The sequence below is a fragment of the Nothoprocta perdicaria genome, unplaced genomic scaffold (genome assembly GCF_003342845.1).
Source record: "Nothoprocta perdicaria isolate Ctin4 unplaced genomic scaffold, notPer1 scaffold_19, whole genome shotgun sequence".
Taxonomy (NCBI): domain Eukaryota; kingdom Metazoa; phylum Chordata; class Aves; order Tinamiformes; family Tinamidae; genus Nothoprocta; species Nothoprocta perdicaria.
The window spans coordinates 2,322,920-2,344,415 of record NW_020455093.1 but is presented as its reverse complement, the minus strand read 5'-3'; the positions used below and the strand labels follow the sequence as shown (position 1 = coordinate 2,344,415).

The 21,496-nt window shown below is 41.9% G+C and overlaps 1 protein-coding gene across 3 annotated transcripts in view; it reads right to left on the bottom strand.

The window, feature by feature from the left end:
* Positions 1–21,496, bottom strand: part of ROCK2 (Rho associated coiled-coil containing protein kinase 2) — an 84,007-nt gene that overhangs the window by 25,968 nt on the left and 36,543 nt on the right. For all 3 annotated transcript variants that reach the window (XM_026037037.1, XM_026037039.1, XM_026037038.1), the window contains exons 3-8: positions 18,171–18,271; positions 13,165–13,302; positions 10,157–10,417; positions 4,400–4,544; positions 1,809–1,947; positions 440–531 (exon numbers count right to left, since the gene is read on the bottom strand). In XM_026037037.1, the coding sequence (XP_025892822.1) occupies positions 440–531; positions 1,809–1,947; positions 4,400–4,544; positions 10,157–10,417; positions 13,165–13,302; positions 18,171–18,271 (876 nt within the window). The remainder of the gene's footprint in view (positions 1–439; positions 532–1,808; positions 1,948–4,399; positions 4,545–10,156; positions 10,418–13,164; positions 13,303–18,170; positions 18,272–21,496) is intronic.

Here is a 21,496-nt window from a genome sequence, read left to right as displayed (position 1 = left end):
GACTACTGAAAACAGTCAAGCTCATATTGCCTTAAATGAAGAGCAATAAATTGAGAGATAAATTAAGAGAACAGGAAGAAATTAAGAGAATGTCTTAACTACAGAAAGTATGAAAAAAAAGAAACAGAAGCAGTCCSCCTTCCTCCCCCCTTCCTAAAAGAGATCTGCATTCTTTTGGGTCAGAATCGTAGAAACACCCAATTCTGCTGTTCAAAACAGAAGTCCAGTATGAAGAACATGTTAAACGTAAGAATAATTTCAGAAGGAAAAATGCATATTTTATTTTTATAATAAGAATGATAAATAAGAAAGTTTGTGTAAGCCTCTTCATAGCCAGAAACTATTTACTTTATTTACACAGCCTAAAGCCTTAGCCAARTCTTATCCAAGCTTATGTAAATACTGAGTAAAAACGCAACTTTTAAACTAATTTACTTACTCTCTCGGATGTTATCCCAGTTCCACTGGTCACTCTTAAAGAAAGGGTGATGCTTTATTTCTTCTACCCCGTTCCTCCCAAGTCGCACATCCCTAAACACAGCAATTAAGCCAAATCCACATTAGAAAAACCAGCACTCTTCAGTTTTGTTAGGTAAATTCTTTGCTCCTAACCAGCACAGAAACGTCCATTAAGTAGCTGAGGTTGGTCTAGGCAAATCACATTAATTGTTATTAAAAAAAAAAAAACAAAACCAAAAGCCACTTGCACACCCTGACCACTGACCTGTAGTTTTTCACACAAAATGTGTGCAGTTTTTCAGCACACGCTCTCCCTGCAACTCCCAAAATGGGAGCTGGAGTCCCCGGGAGGCTGCCACGTGTGGAGTCAAGCAAGAAAGGGGGCACAGAGGCAAGGAAAAAAAAATCCCTAAGAAAAATACTCGGAGGGAAGAAAAGCCCTGCAGAGTTTTCTGCGTCTGCCAAACCACATGACAAACCTTAAGGCGCGAGGGAAGCCAGGTCTAACTCGGTACACAGACCAGTGATTCAAAGCTCAACCAAAAGTCCTATCTTAAAAATTCCCTCCCCTGCCCCTAGAGCCAACCCGCACACAGTGTGTGCTGATGTTCACACTGAAGTAAGTCCTCAGTGTGGCAAGAAACAGAGACAGGTAGTGAATGCCACATTTGCGTGACTTAATTCTGCTCATTCTCTCCCTCTCCCCTTCAGGAGTCCAACAAATGCGTCTCTCGTGAGCTTAGCTCAATCTGYCTTGTGCAGCAGACCAAACAACCCCTCAATCCCCTTTGAATAAATAAAATGACAGGAAAATGCAGGAAGGCACCATCCATCCACTATGGACCCGCAGTGCTCTTCTTTAAAGTCAATCAGAAAAGACCAAGAGCTTCTCCTTCTAGCACTGAAGAAAACCTGAGAGGTTGGGCCCAGAGCCAGCTTATGCTTGTAAATATAATTGCAAATTAATAGCACTAAGCAAACAAACAAATAAAAAAGTTCTAATGGTTTAAATAAACTCAGTGAATACATGGGTATTTCAAAGTAAATTTTTTTTCAATTAGTTATAAAGAGCATCCATTTAGATGTGTAGCACAATGACCTGGTCTCTGTCTGCAAGCTGCATTTCATGTGACACTAGTAAGGGACTGCTTGGCACCAGCCACATTAGTCAGAACTGCTCTCAGAAATAAAACATCGAGCCTGCAAAAACGTCCGAAAAGAAAAACCAAAGAATGTGACACTTTGCAGAAGAGATGAGCACAAGTAGACGGAAGGCGTTCATTTCTGTAACATAAGTGGCCTAACAGCACCCAAAATACAAAGAGTTTCAAGATAAAATATACACGTACCTGTCAGTTAAAAAGGCACAGATAAGATTCTTTGCATGCTTGGAGATTTCTACATCATCCGGGAAATGCAATGAGTTCTTATGATCCATAATTTTACTGTATGTTCCTACTAACGAGTCTGCATAAAAAGGAGTATCGCCTAGAAATAACAGAACGGTCAATTGTTTTTCAGGTAAATTCAGGGAAAATATGTTACGAAATATAAAGATGCAAAGAAGAGTCTAGGAGCAGTTTTAGTGAAGGTTTTTCTTGTTTTAATTAGCATGCAGGGAACATAATCACATACAGTGCTAAAAATATTCCCTCCCCCAAACGCCTGCACTGCAAACTAAAACCTTCTCCATCCTTCATGCCACTAGCAAGATTTTGCCTGCTGAAATGCTGCCTTTTGTGCTGCCCCTTGCTGTTTCCTACTGTCTTGCCCTCGTTGCGCCGCAGCCTGGAAGATGGAGTCTCCTTCTCTGGAGATCTTCCAAACCTGCCTGGATGCTGCCCCGTGCTCTGGGTGTCCCTGCTGGAGCAGGGGGGTTGGACTAGATGATCTCTAGGGGTCCCTTCCAACCTCAGCCAGTCTGTGATTCACAGTGTGTTATTGCACTGCTAACCCTGGGCTAATAAACCTGACAAATTATATTAGCTGTGGTGCCCATATTAACACAGGTAGGTGGCTTTTCAAAGTCAAAGCCTTTTCTCATCCAAAGGTTTGTAGGCTTTAACATCCGCCTCTTTGCAGACACATCCTTGGAAAGGTAGGACTGGGACAGCTGACCCAAGTGACATTCCTCGATGTGGGTTTGCGTTGGCTGCCGACGTCCTGAGCGCTCAAAGGTTGGGATGGGGCAGCAAGAAGCAGCACCTTCTGCGCGAGCCCTTGGTCCCAACCAGGGCCCAGCAGGGACTTGGCTCCGCGGGGCACTTTCTTCCTCCGTGCAGGTGAGGAAAGAGATCCCGGAGCAGCAAAGTCGGYGTTTGCATCATGGTCTTGCCAGAAGTTATCACAAACTTTAAAAACTAGACACATGATAACTTTACCCCATGCGTCTTTGCTGCTGCCTCCCGCTTCCCCAATCCCTCTCCTCTCAGCTCTCCCAGTTCTCAGCAAGAGCTTGGATTTGGGCCACACTTTGAAACAATGCCAGTTCACTGAACTAAAGTCATTATCAGACTAATCCTGTAACATTTTAGCTTTACTTAAATGCACAGTCATAAGCAGTACGACTTCTGCTGGTGCTGCAGCTTTATTCAGTGCAGAATGCCTTCTTAAAGCCTTATGCTTTCTTTAAAATATACAATTATACAGGTTTAAAAGATTGCAAAAGCTACCTCCTCAGTTTTTTTTTTTTTTTTTTTTATTAGAGGAATAAAGGAAAAACTTTCTCCTAAATAAGAAAAAAAATTTGAAGTTCTGATGAGAAAGCAATTTTGGACAGTTACACTCTATTTTTGTAAGGTAAGAACGTTACTTATTATTACACTTGTTTGTGAAATGTTATTAATTATAAAATACATTTTTTTCCTAAATCAGACTGCACCAGTCCCCAAAGACAGCCGTGTTTCAACAGCATCATACATCCCAGCACTTTCCCTGGCTCAGGATGCCAGGAGCACTCCCAGAACATGCTGATTTGGAGTCTGAATAATTACATGCTCAACTCCATCCTTGTATAATCAGTATTTTTCTACTAGACTCTAATACTGATCCTCCGTATATTTTAGGCTGCGGGTGACTCATCTCTCTAGCAGATTACTTTCTATGGCAGTTGCCATAGCAGTCCTGTGTATTTTACTGGAAAATCCTGACTCGGGCATCAGGCAGCAGCAGGTCCTAGTTCCACAGTCATGTTAACCGAAGAGAAGCTCCTGCTAGTGCTGAAAAATGCAGTATTGTCCTTGGAATTCGCTTCTCATCCCTGCGTCCCGGGCAGCTCCCTGTGTCCCGGGCCTCCCCTGACAGGGGCACAAGTGTTTATGAGGCTGCAAAGGGAAAAGGAGGCGGCACCAGGTTCACAGAATCACAGACTGGCTGAGGTTGGAAGGGACCTCTAGAGATCATCTAGTCCAACCCCCTGCTCCAGCAGGAACACCCAGAGCACGGGGCACAGGGCGGCATCCAGGCAGGTTGGGAAGATCCCCAGAGAAGGAGACTCCACAACCTCCCTGGGCAGCCTGTTCCAGGGCTCTGGCACCCTCACAGGAAAGAAGTTCCTCCTCACATGTAGATGGAACTGCCTGTGTTTCAACTTGTACCCATTACCCATTGTCCTGTCACTGGCTAACACTGCAAAGAGCTTGGCCCCATCTTCTTTACACTCTCTCCTCRGGTATTTACACATATTGATCAGATTCCTTCTCATTCTTCCCCAGGCAAGTTAGACTTAACTCTTCGAGCAGTTTTAAGATGAGCAAAGGCTGGGAGCCAAGCGCTGCGCAAACGCACAGCGGCTGTCGTGGCCTGAGAAGGCACAGGAAGCAGGAGAGAAGCAGCAGCACCAGCCCAAAGCCAGAAGCTCCAGATACCAACCAGACCCCTTGTAGCAAAGGGCAGATACCGCCAGAGAGAAACTTATGGGCAGAAAAAAGCCTCTACTCACCAACGAGCATCTCGAAGAGGAAGACCCCCACGGACCACCAGTCGCACTCGCGCCCGTAGTATCCGTCGCCGCCCTGCGACTTGAGCACCTCGGGCGAGATGTAGTCCGGGGTGCCGACCGCCGTGTCGCAGCGCACCATGCCCGTCTGTGCAAGGGCAAGCGGTCACTCRGGGCACGGCGGGGCTCTCCCGCAGCCCCCTGAGCCCGCACAAACACCCCGAGCCCACACAGACACCCCGAGCCCGCACAAACACCCCGAGCCCACACAGACACCCCGAGCCCACACAGACACCCCGAGCCCACACAAACACCCTGAGCCCACACAAACACCCTGAGCCCACACAGACACCCCGAGCCCACACAGACACCCCGAGCCCGCACAAACACCCTGAGCCCACACGGACACCCCGGGCACAACCCACATCGCGGCCTGCAGGAGCGTCCCTGAGTGTCGCCACTTCTGCAACGCGGAGCGAGCGACAGGACCCCTTAACCCGCGTCCTCCGCCTGCTGCGGAGCCTCTTTCATGTTGATGGCCCCTTCCTGCCACGTATTGACAGTATTTGTGACTGGACATGGGCTCCTATGCCGACACACTGAGCGACAGACCCTGCGGGACTGGCTGATGCGTCTCACTGCAGACTGGGAGAGGCTTTGGAGGAAGTGTGAGGGCTTGGAGCTAGGCCTCACGTACCACTGCACRACACTGAAATCCAGTGTGCATAATCAGCAAAGCTACAGGCAAAGTCTTGTACTTCTATGTTTTTATTTGAAGGTAGCAAGAATGGGAAAATCTATTTAAAAAAACAAAGCTTTTACTTTTTTTTTTAAACCTGACTGCATGAATTATTTTATTAATATATTAATAAAGCTGCAGTAATGGAATGATTCTTTATCCTTTTTGTATCACACCAAGAGACTAAAAATAAGCAGGAACAGCATCATATCAGCCAACATGCTGCTTCAAACGTAGGAGGTGGTTTCCTTTAATCAAATTCACTGCATTCATTCCAGAGAGACCAGATGGAGGAACGAAACAAAATCCTAAAGTTAAGCAAGTGCCCAAAATGCACTTTTATTCTAAAGCTCAGTCTAAAGTCTGTTCTAAGTCATTTTGGAAAGTTCTTTACACATGTTGCCATCAGCTTTGGCTAAATATTTGTAAAGAATATTAGTAGCAACAACTGAAATCAAAATACATTTTTAAAGAAATTAAGAGAAAGATTGTGCTTTCAGAATTATACTGACATGAAAATAATCTGAMACCAAATTATTAGGCTTCTTTTCATGCACAACATGAACTGCTAGAAGTTTTTATTTATATACTAAACGCAAATAATGAACTGGTAGGCTAAAATTAAGATGATGATTAAACACTGCAGACCAGAGGAGTTCTGAAACAAATGCTTCCTCATAAACACCGACTTCTAAAATTCCAGCTCCAAAGCTCTYCTGCTACAGGCTGAGCAAAGGACAATTAGTACCTGCTCTAGAATGAAGAGCGGATGATCTTCTGCTTTCAGAAGCAGAGCGTATCTGAAGCACCTAACCTGAGCATCCAGCCATAAGGAAATGAAACAGCTTTTTAGAATAGACACAGATTCACTGCATTCTCGGACCAAGAAGGATACAGATGAAGACGTTTAATCCTGGAAAATTATCTAAAGAATTATAGAATCCTTAAGGTTGGAAGGRACCCCTAGAGATCATCTAGTCCAACCCCCTGCTCCAGCAGCGACACCCAGAGCACAGGGCGGCATCCAGGCGGGTTTGGAAGATCTCCAGAGAAGGAGACTCCACAGCCTCCCTGGGCAGCCTGTTCCAGGGCCCTGGAAATTTCCTGAAGTTCCTAAAGCCCAAAGGTTCCAGCAATCTAAAGCCAGAAACGTGCAGAAGCAGATCTGGCACACAACTGGAGCAATTATTCCATCCATCCTTCTGCTTGTATTTGGTGCACAAACCCTCGGGTCCTCTCTGAGGTTTAGGTCTCCCTTTGCTCTGAGCACTGGACAAACTCCTGTAGGTCAGTGCAAGGCGGCTGGGGAACTCGGACTGTCTCCAGCACTGGTGCATGTCCTGCCTTCCTCATCCAAAAGCAAAATTACAAGAAGAACAAGAAAATTACAAGAATTACAAGAATTACAGCGAGAACCGTCTGAACTCCTCCTCAGCAAAGAAGCTCCTTGAAGAACAGARCCATCAAAGCCACTCAGAAAGAGCTCTCTGAAGACACCTTCAGCCCCAAGAGCTACRCGCTTAGACCAGTCTCAGCACCCTGATACCTAAGCCCTTAATAACATGCCACTTTCCCCTCCTCTATAATTAATACAACAAAACAAGATCACTTTTTAATATTTCATGTATATCAATATTTTATTAAGTCTTATGTAAATAAATCAAAGGTTGTGCCAAAGGAAAGACAGCCCTACCTATGTCTAATGGCCAGGATTCAGCAACASGGAATCTCTTTTTCCGTGGCGTTACTGATGCTAAGGAATTCTAGGCAAGAACACTGGTCAAACAAGGCAGCAAAGAACTGAACAGTAAGTCACTCAAAAACACTTCCAGAAGCAAAAGCACCCTGCATGCTAACAACAGAACAGCAGTTTTCAATGGACTGCATTTCAACGCAGCAGGTGAAGTTGGCTGCACTTTCTCCCCATAAAACTCCCTACCTTCCAGCTCAAGAGCATTAAAGATGCATGAGCACCTGGCCACAACATTCCCAGATTCCCATTCCTCTTGGTGGCATGATGGCTCTTTCAGACAACTCGGGCCTTGCTCTGTGTGTATTCTGAAGCCCTGCATATTCCTRACACTGCAGCCTGACTAGTCCTGTGATGTCTGGCATCAAAGAGGAATCTTTGCACAGTACGTGACATGCGTGACATGACGTTCTGTGKGACGCCCTCTGCATTCTCTATTTTCATCCTATTTTCAGCAAAGGGTGCTGTTCACTCTGGATAAAGTCCTGATCRGGGCTTTAAATATGATGTTTTATGCCCGAGTGGCAGACGTGGTACACACGTTGTGGAACCAGGGCAATTACTCTCATGAGTTTGAAGACCACATATTGCCTGAGACCTTTCTCACCACCTCAAAAGACCATGGCAGATCTTGGAACTGCATCCTGGGGGAGCAGCTACAGTGAAGATATGCAGTGCAGAATTAAAAATAAATAAATAAAGCTCTCAGAAAGAYGCAGGACACAGTGTGTGCTCAAAGCTTAGGTCCACAGAGCCACAGCGTTCCTAGCCTCACACAGAAATATTCTCCTGCTGGAGACAAAGCAGAGGCACCTTCCTCCTCAAAASCCCCTCTGCCAGGCCTGACCCACTCGCTGTCTCGGGACAGGGCTCTCAGGATGAGGCTTTGACTCCTTCATGAAGTCCCTTCCAGTAAACTGTAAGCAGTAAAGCTGTAGGGCGCTAGCATGGTAAAGAGAGAGATGGTAAAGAAGATTTAGATCAGGTGCCAACCCCACATTTTGGCTAGTAAACCATGCTGTGGACAAGTAACTGGCATCAGAAAGATCCAGCAGAGTTTTGAAGGACGTTTAATAAGAAATGAGTTGAGTTCTTGAAATAAGAACACGCTGCTTTTTTCAAAGGAGTCTTCTCAGCCAAGAGGTTACCACCAAAATGCTGTTTCTCCCCTCTCTTTCAGTCAGAGACCCTTTGCTGGGGGCTCGGACAGCCCCAGCAAACACCTATAGTTAGGGAGCCCTGTGACTCTCCAGCAGCAGAGAACCACGGACAACCACAAATGCAAAAAAAACCAGCCAATGACTGAGGAACATAAACAGAGCAATTCTTCCTACATCACTGAGACACTTAGCAATTCCTTCCACGTGTTGGTTAGAAGGAATTCTGCTGCAAGTGCCTGGGCTGGCTTGGAAGACCTAAGAGAACAGAGATCTCAGCTCCACTACAACTAACTAACTAACTAACTAACTAACTAACTAACTAACTAACTACATCTCTCTCCTAAACTGCATCTCTTGTCAAACTGCAATAAAATTGTCCTGAGCTCTCAACAGCAAAAGGAAGATGCTGATGCGTATAACTCCATGTTGGAGAGAAATAACTCTTGGGTAAGCATATATTTTCTAGAAATCATCCTGCCAACATCAATATTATATTTACACAGCTGGGATGTGTTCATGTTTGTAAGAAGTAGCATGAGATTTGGAGATGATCCAGAATTCTTTCAACTTCTAAAGCTTCCTGTATAAAATATTTTTGCCGTTCCATTGAGTCCGAGAGGAAGAGGAATTTAAAATCTAAACTGTTAAAAAATTAACTTACTTAAGGGATCACTGATTCTGTGTATGATTCTCATATTTACCACAAGATCAACCGTATTTTATTATTCCATTTCCTTAATGAGGGAAAAAAAAAAAGCTTAGGTTTAGCATTTCTAGGAGCCCTCAAGCAGCATTTTAGTAACAAATCTCCATTGCTTTTCTTTTTGGCAGATTGATATGATGAGGCTTGTGAAGCTGTTTTACTGTCTCTTTGGATAAACAGCACAATCACTTAAGGTCTGCTAAAAATTGGCAGCCTGTTGACTCAGTATTAAAGTTAACTCTGTAAGGCCTAAGTCAGAGGTTCATATTAAGAGATTAAAACATTATTTTTGATTTTTCCAATTAAAATAAATCTGTCCATTAGAATGCAGACAGTTAAATAACTGAAGGTAAACAATCCATCTACCTATGGAATACACATCTACAATATCAGCAAAACTAAATAGATTAGGGAACCTCAAACAGCTGCAGTTGTTCAATGGAGTTAACATGTTGTCACATGAAARGAAAGCAAAAACGACAACCTCCCAAACCAATACTTCTAGATAAGCTGGGGACATTTTCACAATAATGCAAATGCTGAAGACTGCAGAGATCCTACCCAGCAACACCAAAAAACCTAGCACATTAATGCCAGGAAGCTTAAAAATGCTTGTCCTTGCCAACGTTAATACTGAAAGCTTGCAAAAGCCAGGTCAACAATAATGTACATTCATACTGAGTCTGMGAATCTGTTTCACTTCCATAAGGTATTACATTTCACCAAAACATTTGGTTTCTCAGTGAAGGTTATAAAAGTGCAAGCYGCAATAAAGAAGCGCTATATTTAACTCTCCTTTAATAGCACTGGGCAGTACCTATTGCTAAAAACAATTCTACAAAAGWTTCTCTAGCTGTGCATGGTAAAATCTGCTCATTTTTAAATATATGACATCCTGAGTTAGCTAAGACTAATGTCAAGCAATCTATACATTGCCATTGCTGCCTTCCAGTGGCCTCATGGTAACGACCACTAGGGGATGCTAAGAGTGCAATTAGACATGGGAAAAAACTCATAGGGACTGCAGCTTCTCTTTAAAAGTTTCCCCTTATAGAAAAATGTCAACTTATGAGCTGTTCCAGCATTAGTAATGTTGAAACTAGAAGTTGTCTCATAAGCTTTTCAGAGATTTGGCAAAAAAAAAGACAAACCTCACAAAGCCATAAACACATATGCTCTCAGAAATAACAAAAAACAAGTTTATTTCCTTCTCCTGTGTGCCAGAACCATTTATTATAGACAATGTTACAAAATTTGAAGTACCCTTGTATTAAAAATTTGGAGGCAAGGAGCAGCATCCCTACCAAGCAGACAATGTGAGGAATATTCCCTTGGGTACTATAACTCACACAAAAATAAACCGTAGAATTAGAGTTTTAAAGACTATTAACAAGTTTGTTGTCCTTACCTCATCCATTTTCATGCAAGTGCCAAAATCCGCCAGCTTTAGATGCCCATGTTTATCTAAAAGCATATTGTCAGGCTTCACATCTCTGTGTATCAAGCCCATGGAGTGAATGGCATCAAGTGCAAGAACAACCTCGGCCGTGTAGAACTTGGCCCATTTCTCAGGCACGTCGTAGTTGCTCATAAGGTTCACGAGATCTCCGCCTGGCATGTACTCCATTACCATGTACAGGTATCTGTCATCTTGAAAGGCACAAAAAAGCTGCAGGACAAGGAAAGAAAATGCAGCAGTTGTTTTTCAAAGACATGGGATGAAYACCAAAGTATCTTAATGTTTCACTACATACAAGCACCCATTTTCAGCATGGGTGTAAAGCAACTTTTTGAATTCAAATTAACCACATAATATATTAATTTTGGCAATAATATCAGGTTTATTGATGTTCAAAAGCTTCAATTTTTTAAGAAAAGAAAAAGATTTCACAGTTACTTCAGTAGTATGAACATCTCCTGAATCTCCATGATATCTTCAAGATATCACTAAGAGTTGTAACACAAAACATTAACTCAGAAGGGAGTTACTCTGCATTGCTCTGAAAACAACTCCACAGTGAACAGCATCTCATCCCTGAGATATCAACCATAAATAATGTAATATATCCGTTTTGACAATGAAATGCTTAGTATATATAGTAGCGAGAATGCTACCTCATGACATGATAATGAATGTTTAATCTGTTTAACAAGCATTTTGTAGCACTGAAGTTCAGARGTTTTCAGTTCTACATCACCAGGCCTGAAAAAACAGCCCCAAACCATCAGCTGGTTTGGTGATTGCTGCAAAATAGCTCTGCAAAACTCTCTCTCACTTTATTTCTATGGAAATATTGCTCCTTTAAACTAAAAACTAAAACTAAAAAAAAAAAAAAGCCACAAGATGCCCCCACAAAATCAAAGGTAGTAAATAAAAAGGATGAGTAGAAGGGCAGGCATCAAAAACAAGGAGTCATGGAGGGTCATGAAACATTATGAGGAATGAAAAGTAGGAAGATAAATTATTTGGGAATAGAATTTATTGTGTATTGTAAACAGAAGACTATATATATTGTATTGCTGCTGTTGGATGCTTTTGTTTTCATCAATAAATAATACACACTATATAGYTAATATGCTAACATATTTGGTAATTAAAATCTAAATTAAAAACTAAAATAGTTTCTATATAATCATATTTAAAGATATTAACATGGCAGAGCAATCACAGAATCACAGAATATTTAAGGTTGGAAGGGACCTCTACAGATCATCTAGTCCAACCTTCCTGCTCAAGCAGGCACACCTAGAGGTATAATTGCAAACATGATGTCCATATTTATCACCTTCCACTGCTGCTCATAAAAATATCATGTAGGGCTCTCGTTTCATTTTTTCATGCAAAAAAGCAGGCCCAAAGAAGCCGTGTGGCCTGTTCCAGCTATTAGCTGCACATCCTACCCTTTGCAACACCTAAACACATCATGAGCACATTTCATCACAAAAGGCTCAGCTGCAGCTATATTTCAAGTTGTTCAGCATTTGCCATTTACAAATACACACGCTCATATTTATATGGTGCTGGCTACACTTTCCTATGAGAACTGAGTCATGCAGTTCTCATTACCTTCAGCAGCAGGACGCTGCAGTTCATTATGAAAAATGAAGTAAAAAATAACGTTAGAACAAAAGCAAACTAGTATTTAAGAGAATTGATGATATTTAAATTATTTCTACTAAATATAGGCAAGAATACAGAGTATGGTCAGAATAGTAAAATGTACATAATATAAAACTGTTTGCCTACATGAAGTGGATTATTTTGAAAAAAAAAGTGAAAAGCTTAAGGTCTATCTTTAGTTTTTAAACTTAAAGAGGTATGGCAGCATATCTGACAGAGTTTAAACATATTAAATATCTAACAAAATAAAGTACCAGCCATGTTGGTAAGACATACGTATTCACCACACATTTTTTATTAATGGGTATAATTTATCAACACTAAATGGCACCACTGAACACTAACACTTGGCAAAGGTCTATTCCATATTACAACACTATGAGAATCACAGCATCACAGACTGGTTGAGGTTGGAAGGSACCTCTAGAGATCATCTAGTCCAACCCCCTGCTCCAGCAGGGACACCCAGAGCACGGGRCACAGGGCGGCATCCAGGCGGGTTKGGAAGATCTCCAGAGAAGGAGACTCCACAACCTCCCTGGGCAGCCTGTTCCAGGGCTCTGGCACCCTCACAGTCAAAAAGTTCTTCCTCATATGGAGATGGAACTGCCTGTGTTTCAACTTGTACCCATTGCAAATCAAGAGGCAGTTATGGGAAYAGTCCAAGTTAACTGAGCATCAGCTGACAGGATCTTTTTGGGGCTGAGAGGCAATAACTGAGCTYTAACTGGTGATGACTGAAACACCTCAATTTTAGACTCCTATCTCACAGGGACATTCCCATTCCCATTGCAATGGCTGCAATTGCCCATTTTGCAGCTGAGAAGGCAGTAACTTCTCAAAGTACCCTCMTATTTAATGCTTGTGACCTCGCAACCGTATCACTGGGAAAGACTGATGCATTACAAATGACACTGATACTTATTTTTACATTCCTACAGAGGTTTGATGCTACCTGCAATAGTAACTTATTTTCTTTCCCTGAAAAATGTTACATTCCAAGTAATTATGTAGTTATTTCAAAATTCTGTTTAATTCTATTTTACCATGCRCTGGAAATGACCAATGTATAAGTTACTCTTGCATACTGTGGCCTTATAATGCACCCAAATACAAATGAAAAGCAAGACTCAATAAAGTTTCTATAAATATATATCTTTAAAAACTAAGTCTAGATCTAACCTATTATTTGAGGTTAGATGTAAATACCAAACAAGACAAGGCTGGTCAAGATTTATAGCTTTATTATTATTATTATTAATATTATTATTCTTTTATCTTCCACATCTTCTTACCTGAACCACCCAGGGACTGTTGGCAAAGGCCATGATATCTCTTTCTTCCCAGAAAAAGGCTGAATCTGATCTCTTGATCATTTCAAATTTACTAAGCAGCTTCATTGCATAAACCTTCTGCGTCATTTTGTGGCGAACCTGTTGGTTGAGAAGGACCAAAACAGTATTTTTAATAAGCCTTGTAAAAAAAAGCACTAAGTATCAACATAGCATATTCCTCCTATTTGCCAACAGTTTTCKGGGATATGATGACCCAATGTCTTCCTATATGCGGATTTTGACGTAGTAAGAGCTTGAGAACTTCCAAACCTGGAATGAAACACCTGGTAGTTGCTCCATAAACACACAGCGCGGTAGAAGGAGGAGGCTGGTGGATGTGGGAAGCCCTGCCAGAGCGTGGCCAAGGGCTGCAGGAGCTGCCACAAACCGGGAGGAGCTCTGGGGGCTCCTTATTTCTGAGGACAGCTGATGTGTAAGTGCTATGGTGGGGTGGCTGCGTAGTCACTTTGCTCAAATGGGAAGTGCCAAACAGAAATGCTGAGGATAAGAAAGCCCCACTTTCCCACAGGGCACGGAAAGGCTGCTCTGAGTATTTTCTGAGCGACTTCAACGCCGCTGCCGCCGTATTCCCCAAGTCCTCAGCTTAGGCCCTACCTAAATGYAGCCACGCTGCTTGAAAGACTGTTCACCAGCGTCTTCCTTTGCCCACAGCGCCGCTTCCCAACCCTCCTGCCTGTGGCACAGAGCTCCAGGAAGGCCCCGTTGGTTCCCGCTGCCCGAGGGGAGCAGCGGGCACCTCCTCCCGCTGAGCCAGGATTTTAGGAGTCATTTTAAGAAACATTTTAGGACTAGCCTCTTGTATACTTGACCCATAGCCTACAAGTTTGCGTAGAGCTAAGTCAACACCTTCCACCAAGTCCCCAGACAGAAACACTTCACCTACAGACATTAGTGACTCGAGAAGCAGGTGCATTTTAAGACATTCATCTTCCATATTAGCTGAGCTCACTAGTGGGTTAGGTTTTAATCTGAGAATTAACTGCCTCCCCTTTACTAATCCCAGAGGGGATTATTTGCAGACCTGGAGGAACACCCCAAACTGTGTTCTGTGAAGCAGAGTCGTTGTGATTGTCCTGCTCAGAACCAGAAGGAATATAAAGCTCTGACAACCTCCAAGAAAATGCTGTTTAATCTGTTTTATGTGGAAATGCATATATAAATATCTCCAGTGCATTTTATTAGTTTATGGCCCCTCAAATCAGTGTGTGCTCTTGCCTGGGTGTGGTCGGTGTAGCTGACTTCATGCGAGAGAAAAAYTGCTTCCTGCTACTCGGATAAAAAGGAGTCTCCAGTAGCAGGCACAGCCCGCACAGGAAAAGCAAAATAAACACGGAGGGAACAGAAACCAGCCTGTGCACTTGTCTAAGGCACCGCCGCTGGGTTATTAGCTGGTTTATTTATTGAGAAAGATGCAAGAGAGACCCTTTCTCTCTACAGAAAGGATCTGAGGCAGCAACCAGGGCGCAGGCCCATGTGAGGCTTGGCTGAGTCCTGGCAAACCTCGCAGGTGAACAGACCTGGCAAAGGGTTTTACTTCTCATATCCCAACAACAGCCCCTGGACAGGCTGCCTTGCAGTGCAGGCTACTGTGATCTTCACTCAAAGCTCTATTTGCATATAAATATATATATATATATATATATATATACACACTAGCTCGTATAGCAAATGATCCCAGTATTAAACTGTCATGGTATTTCACTTTCTTGCAACTGTTTAAATGAACTGCCAAATTTAACCTCCAAGCTCACAGCACCACAGTCACTCTCAAAATAGGTAGGAAAATCCCTTCATGCCATTAACATAAAGTAACATGGCCTGGTTTAACTCATGAAAATGCATGAAACAGCACAATTTTCGCTCTAATCTGCCTCACTAATGAGAAGTGAAATAAGATCAGTGACAAGATGTTCAAGGAACAAGTTTGCACAAAATGAATCTGTAGTTTTTGCAGCATTCCTACCAAAAGACAACCTGTAGATAAACTAAGACGACTGTTTTGAGTCTTAACTACACTACCTATGTAGTATTAAAATTGGAACCATTCTAGGAAAGAAAATGAAGATCCTAGAACGTGATACTGAAATTAAGCATAAGGCTTTGGAGTAACTATCAACATTCCACAATACTGAACAGAGCCATAGGAAATGACTACAGAAATGCTGCCATAGTTAATATCCTAAAAAAGAAATCCAGCTAAGGGACAATTACTGTGTTATACAAACTGCTACGGATGTGTGTATGTAGCTGCAGCTGGCAAGCTCTGCCCAAGACACAAACCCTTAGTGGCAAATACTGGACCTGTTCACACACTGCTGGCTATGCTTACGGGGTATATGCTTCAGTTTCCAAGCAAGAGGATTTTTCCTCAAGTCAAAACGCACAAGGACATACCCAGGATGTGCTGCTCTGCACAGCCCACGAGTACTGTATATTAAGCACCATAATTGAATTGTTCTGTCTGGCTTGGACACCACTCGCTCTTACTCRGTGCAGCCAGTGAGGGGACCTGGCAGCCGAAGGCGACTCCATCGCTCCAGAGCCAGCAAAGCCAGGGCCACATGGACGGAGCAGAGCTCAGCACTTCTGGGGCTGCAGGAAACTGCCGGTCCTTCAAGCCAGATGCTCAGACCGAAACCTCCCTTATTGGAGAGAAATTGTAGGGCAGAGAGGCAGGGTTTTATATATCTAGCTATAAAATACAGTATGTTGAACGCAGGTTTCATTGCAGCTGGGATCTGGGAGGCTGCTCTTCCTTCACAGGAAACTGCTACCTGGGAGCACAAATGTTGGATGTTTTTCTTCTCTTGGAAGGCTGCGTTATTTTGCACAATACATAAATGTGCTCATTTGGGGGCTTATTTTTCTTTTACAAATATTGAACAACACACGACTGCACATGCTAACAAAAGACTGTGAAATTCATGAATGTGACTCATTCAAGTATGTTTTATTGATGGTTCTTTCTGCGTTTAGCCCAAGCTGAAACAAATCTGTTTTGATTGCAGAATGCTTGGAAAAAATTCTGATAACTGCAACTCCATCACATGCAGCTGTGGTGTTAACACTCTCAATGGTACAGAAAGAGGAACAGATTTAGCTCAATAGTTTAAACTTATATCACACCCTGTGAGGCAGAAAAAATGCAGGCGTGTTCGTCCTCATCACTACCTAATATTAGTACAGATCTACAGTGCTGATTAACCCCCTGCCTTTTCGCAGTAGGAGAATGCAGTATTATGATTTCTACTTATGTATTTTTAGATCCCAGGAAAATTCTTTTAAATTGGCATTAAGAGCTCTACGTGAACAGAGAGAAATTTCCTGCTAGTCCTAGGGATTTTTAACTTCTTATTTTGGGGCTTCAACATCTTATTAAAAAGGTATTAAAAAAAGATCTTTACTTGACCAGATTATTATGCCATTGCATTATAATGATGACGAATGACAAGCAAAGTTTTTCCTCAGCCCCTTTGAACTACCTAAATAATGCCTGTATGTACCTTGTGAACTATTGTCTTAAAAAAATTAAGGGTTTGCTTCTAAGTAAAATTTATAGTACAAATTTAAAACCTGTATTTAAGTGTAAAAAAACAGAAACAACAAAAGAAAAGCAGTTGTTTTAAAAAAAATTAATTGCTTATAAATCTGCATATGAAAAAAATGTATTTTGATTTCTGAAGCTCACTGAAAATTCAAGGCCTTCACATGCTTCTAGCAAGCAGATCAGCAAGACACCCAAAAACTGGGGATGGTTTCAGTTATGGGGATATTCTCTTCCTTATTTTCTGGCCTTAAAAGAGTTGGAAGAGGAACTCTGGTCCTTACAGGATGATTTTTACTAGTTACCATATTGCACATATATACTTAAAAAAAAAAAAAGAAAGCAGTGCTAGAAGACTAAARCAAGGTATTTCACACAAGTGTCACTGAAAAGACGGAGGCCAAGGAGCTCCCCTGCAGCAGCCCCTTTTCAAACACACAGTGCTCTGCTGAAGGCCGTTTTCCCTCTTTCCAGCAAGGATACAAGAGCACATGCAATTTACACACTAATTCTTTAATGCCTTCATTGCAATTGTGCATCTGTGGAAATGCTACTCCCTACACTTAATTTTTCCGAACAAAGTGGATTGGATCCTGAAAGCAACAGAAGAGCACGGAGCTACATTCTCATATTGCCATACATGGACGAAGTTGTCTTAGAAAACAAAATAAATTAAAAGAATCACTGATTAAATGTTGTTCACTGTGACATGAATCACATCTAGATCTGAAAATGATGCATGAGTCAGAGGAACAGTCTAGCCGCAGCTTTCCACCACTCTATTTTTCATCTGACTTTGAAAGGCATTTTACACAATTTGTCGGGAAAAATATTTAAGCAGGAGCTTCATCTCCTTTACATGGTATTAACCAAAATGAGGAATGTAGCATTTAACTCATCTACCACAATAAGCAAGGAAACTTACCTAGTAGTTTTCAGATTTATTTTCTTCGAGAAAATAAATACTGACTTATTGGTAAAGAAGAATCAAAAAAACTAAGTCTGCTTTAGTCAGAGCAACTTAGAGCAAGTCACTGTAAATGGCAAAGAAACAGTAAGAAAAATAAAAGTTTGGCAGGCTTGTTTTTTTTCCCTTTTTTCCTCTTTCCTTTTTAAACTTCTCTATTTTTTATCCCGAGTAATTATTTTTTGCTCCAGTTTTATTATTTCACCAATATTAATATGGGAGATGTATAAAAACAATTACTTTACTATGTATTTATGCACTCCCTTTAAGCACTTCAGAGTTGTTTTTAATTTTTTTTTTTATTTCTTAACAAACCCCCCAAATATCATCATATCTTCCAAAATGTTCTACATGACAAAGTTATGATTTTACCCATTTACCAGTTTCCAGCTGGAGCCATAAACCTGTCTGATCAATAAATCATGACATTCTTACCAGCTGCACTTCTCCAAAAGCACCTCTTCCAATCACCTTAACAACATCGTAGTCTTCAGCCTTCATTTGTAAAGCTCGGATTTTTTCCACGATTTTCTCATCTAAAACAAATTAAACAAAGCTAGTATAATGCATGCACAACAGAACACAAGAATTTTTGCTCATATTTGCCATTTAGTATCTAAGCAAGCTGTTGAATCTAAGTGTTTACAKCCTTCCTGGTAATTCTTTAAATTACACTAAATTATTTCTACTCTTTCTGGAAAAGGGTGGCAACTTCTACCTTAATCTGTAAAAACTAAATTTTGAGGGTGGGAGGGAGGGATTTAATYTTCCTTTAACACCTTTAATCATTTGTAATGTCAATCATGACATTAYGCATGACTATGTCAGCAGGGAGTTAACACTAACGAATATTTAACAAATAATTTGACCATTCAAAGAYCTTGAAGGTCTTTTCAAACCAAAGTGATCCCATGATCCTCACGAAGGGCAGTCTGGCAGTCTGGTTAAGTGGACAACCAAGATGGACCACCTATCYTATGAGTAGAGACTGAGATGGGCATGCTTAGCCTGGAGAAGAGAAGGCTGAGAGGCAATCTGATCTATATGTATAAATATCTGAGGGGGGAATGTAGGGAGGAAGGGGCCAAGCTCTTCTCAGTGGTGGTCAGTGACAGGACAAGGGGCAGTGGGTGCAAGTTGAAACACAGGCAGTTCCATCTCCATATGAGGAAGAACTTCCTTCCTGTGAGGGTGCCAGAGCCCTGGAACAGGCTGCCCAGGGAGGCTGTGGAGTCTCCTTCTCTGGAGATCTTCCAAACCTGCCTGGATGCTGCCCTGCGTCCCATGCTCTGGGTATCCCTGCTGGAGCAGGGGGGTTGGACTAGATGATCTCTAGAGGTGCCTTCCAACCTCAACCATTCTGTGTGATTCTGTGCAAGCAATCCAGAAGACTCCTTGATTCCATTAAAGGCCCTTTTTCATCCAAGTGAGCACTAAGGCAACATGGCAAGGCCCTCTACTAGACCTGGAAGATCTCCTCAGGATGATTAAGTCACTGTCAGCCTTTGCTGAAGCAACCATGGGATGGTGGAATATGAGATCCTAAGAGAGCCAAAGAAGGCAAAGACAGACCCTGGACTTTAGGATAATGAATTTGGGCTGATTTGAGAAATGCACAGGCCAAATCCCCCAGGAAGCGCTGGGTGGGAAAAGAAGCCCAGGAGAGTGGGTTGATGTTCAGGGAAGAGCCCTGCAGCACAAGAACAGTCTGTTCTGGTGGAGCTGGAAACGGAGCAGGCAAAGCAGGGGGGCAGCTTGGTGCAACAGGGAACTCCTGCCGGGGCTCACATGTGAAAAGGGAGGGTTTGGAAGCTGGGAGCAGGGAAGAGCTACCCAGGAGAATATACCAGGCGTGCAGGGAAAGCCAAAGCCCAGCTGGAGCTGAAACCGCCAGGCTTACAAAGAGCAACATGAGCAACTTCTTGGCACTAAAAGAAAACCTGAGGTAAGTACAGGGCCACAGCTCTCAACAGGAGAGAATAATTAAACCTTGTAAAGCTAAAAAATCTGCTGTGTTCAGGGTGCTGATGATACTGKGAAAAGATTAAGAGCACAGGCAGGAAAAGAAGCTGAGAGAATGTAAACATCTTTTACAGGGAATCACGAAAGCTYTGACAGGAAGAGCAAGAGATCAAAACTGGCTCAGCCAGAGCAAATTTATTATTTCAATCATGATGTGAAATAATTCTGCAGTCTGAGAGGGAAGGAGAGTTTGGAAGCTTCTTCTACTGCAGATGAGAAGGTCTGGCACAGGAYAAGGAGGAGCAGGGCAAATTTAAGGGACAGATGCCTGTACAGAAGGAACACGAGCAAATTTCAAGTTGGACAGAACATTCCATTGAAGTTTTGAGCATAAAATTTCACGTTTCGTTAGGGAGGGGAATCACACGAATTTATTTTCAAATATTTGTGAGATGGGCTGGAACTGAAACATGTTGAAGGGATGAGATAATCCTACATTATCGCTATTTTTGGTTGGAAACTCGTTTATAATTTCTGTATTTTTTTTTTTGAACCTAGAATAAAAATATTTCTATGAGTTTCCAAACGAAAACAGCGATAATTTTAATAYAGTTCCAGTGAAAATGTTTAACCAGCAAGCATTAAAAACCACAGCTAAGCAAATAAGGCAATAACTGATTAGCTGGTTTTATCAGCCTTATGAAGAGACGAGAATGGAGCAGTCCTACTTGCTCTACTAAAAGATTTAATGAACCTATTTAAAAAGAAATCTAAACACACAAATTTCATAGAGTTATTCAGATGGACCATCCTTTTTTTATTTATTGTTTTTAAGAAACAGTTTAACTGATAATCAAAGCAAGAGACTAATCTGAAGAAAAAACCCCACAGGACTGCAAAGGAGGCTCAGGGGAGCCCCGAAGCAGTATCATTTTTGCAACATGTTGGATCATATGATTGAGTTCATGTATCACATAACATGATCAGATTCGAGGTGCAAGAAACCTTTCCAACACTACCCTAAGAAGTTTTACTGTAGGGCTGAATTTTCAGGAGGTAACATACAGCTTTGATGCAGATGAGATATTAAGAGATAATTTCTACATAAATTGGCACCAGCTTGAAGCCTAGTGGAGGAAAAACGTCAAGTGAAAAGAAAGAAACTAGACAAAGTGCACAACCCTAGATTATAATAGAACCATTTAAAATACTGTAACATTTGAGTAAAAGCCCTAAACCGTGAAAATATCATCACTTACAAGTCAGGAACAGACCAGGAACATCAGGTAACAGAAGTGCTTTAAGTTGGCTTTTGATTTACAACTCAAAAATGATACTGCAACCTCGAAAGAAATGGAGCTTCCTTTTCTGAATGGGTAGAGATTTTGAATCAGGTGCTGGCAGCTGCCAACAMGAATGTGTCTGAAGCTTGAAAGTACTTGTGCAAATTGAGTAAATATCTGACAGAAAAGAAGGGAAGAAAAAAACTAGAGGGTTTTGTGCCTTTGAAAAAATAATGTTATATTAGGTTATTTTCTCAGAAGCTAAAAGAGAAGGGAAAAAAAAGAATGTGTGGGCCTTTTGGGAAAAGAAAGGGGCTCCCAACAAAAGATCTGGTTGTCTGTAGACCCCCATAAACAGAAGACATGGAGACACACGAAGCAGCAGCCCTCTCTGACCACAGGAAAACGAGTCTCATGGAAGAACGGGGCAGCTTTTGATCTATCAAGTGACCAAAAGTGGACTAACACCACCAATGTACAACTTGTACTTTCAAGACATTCTGTCTGAAAAACTTT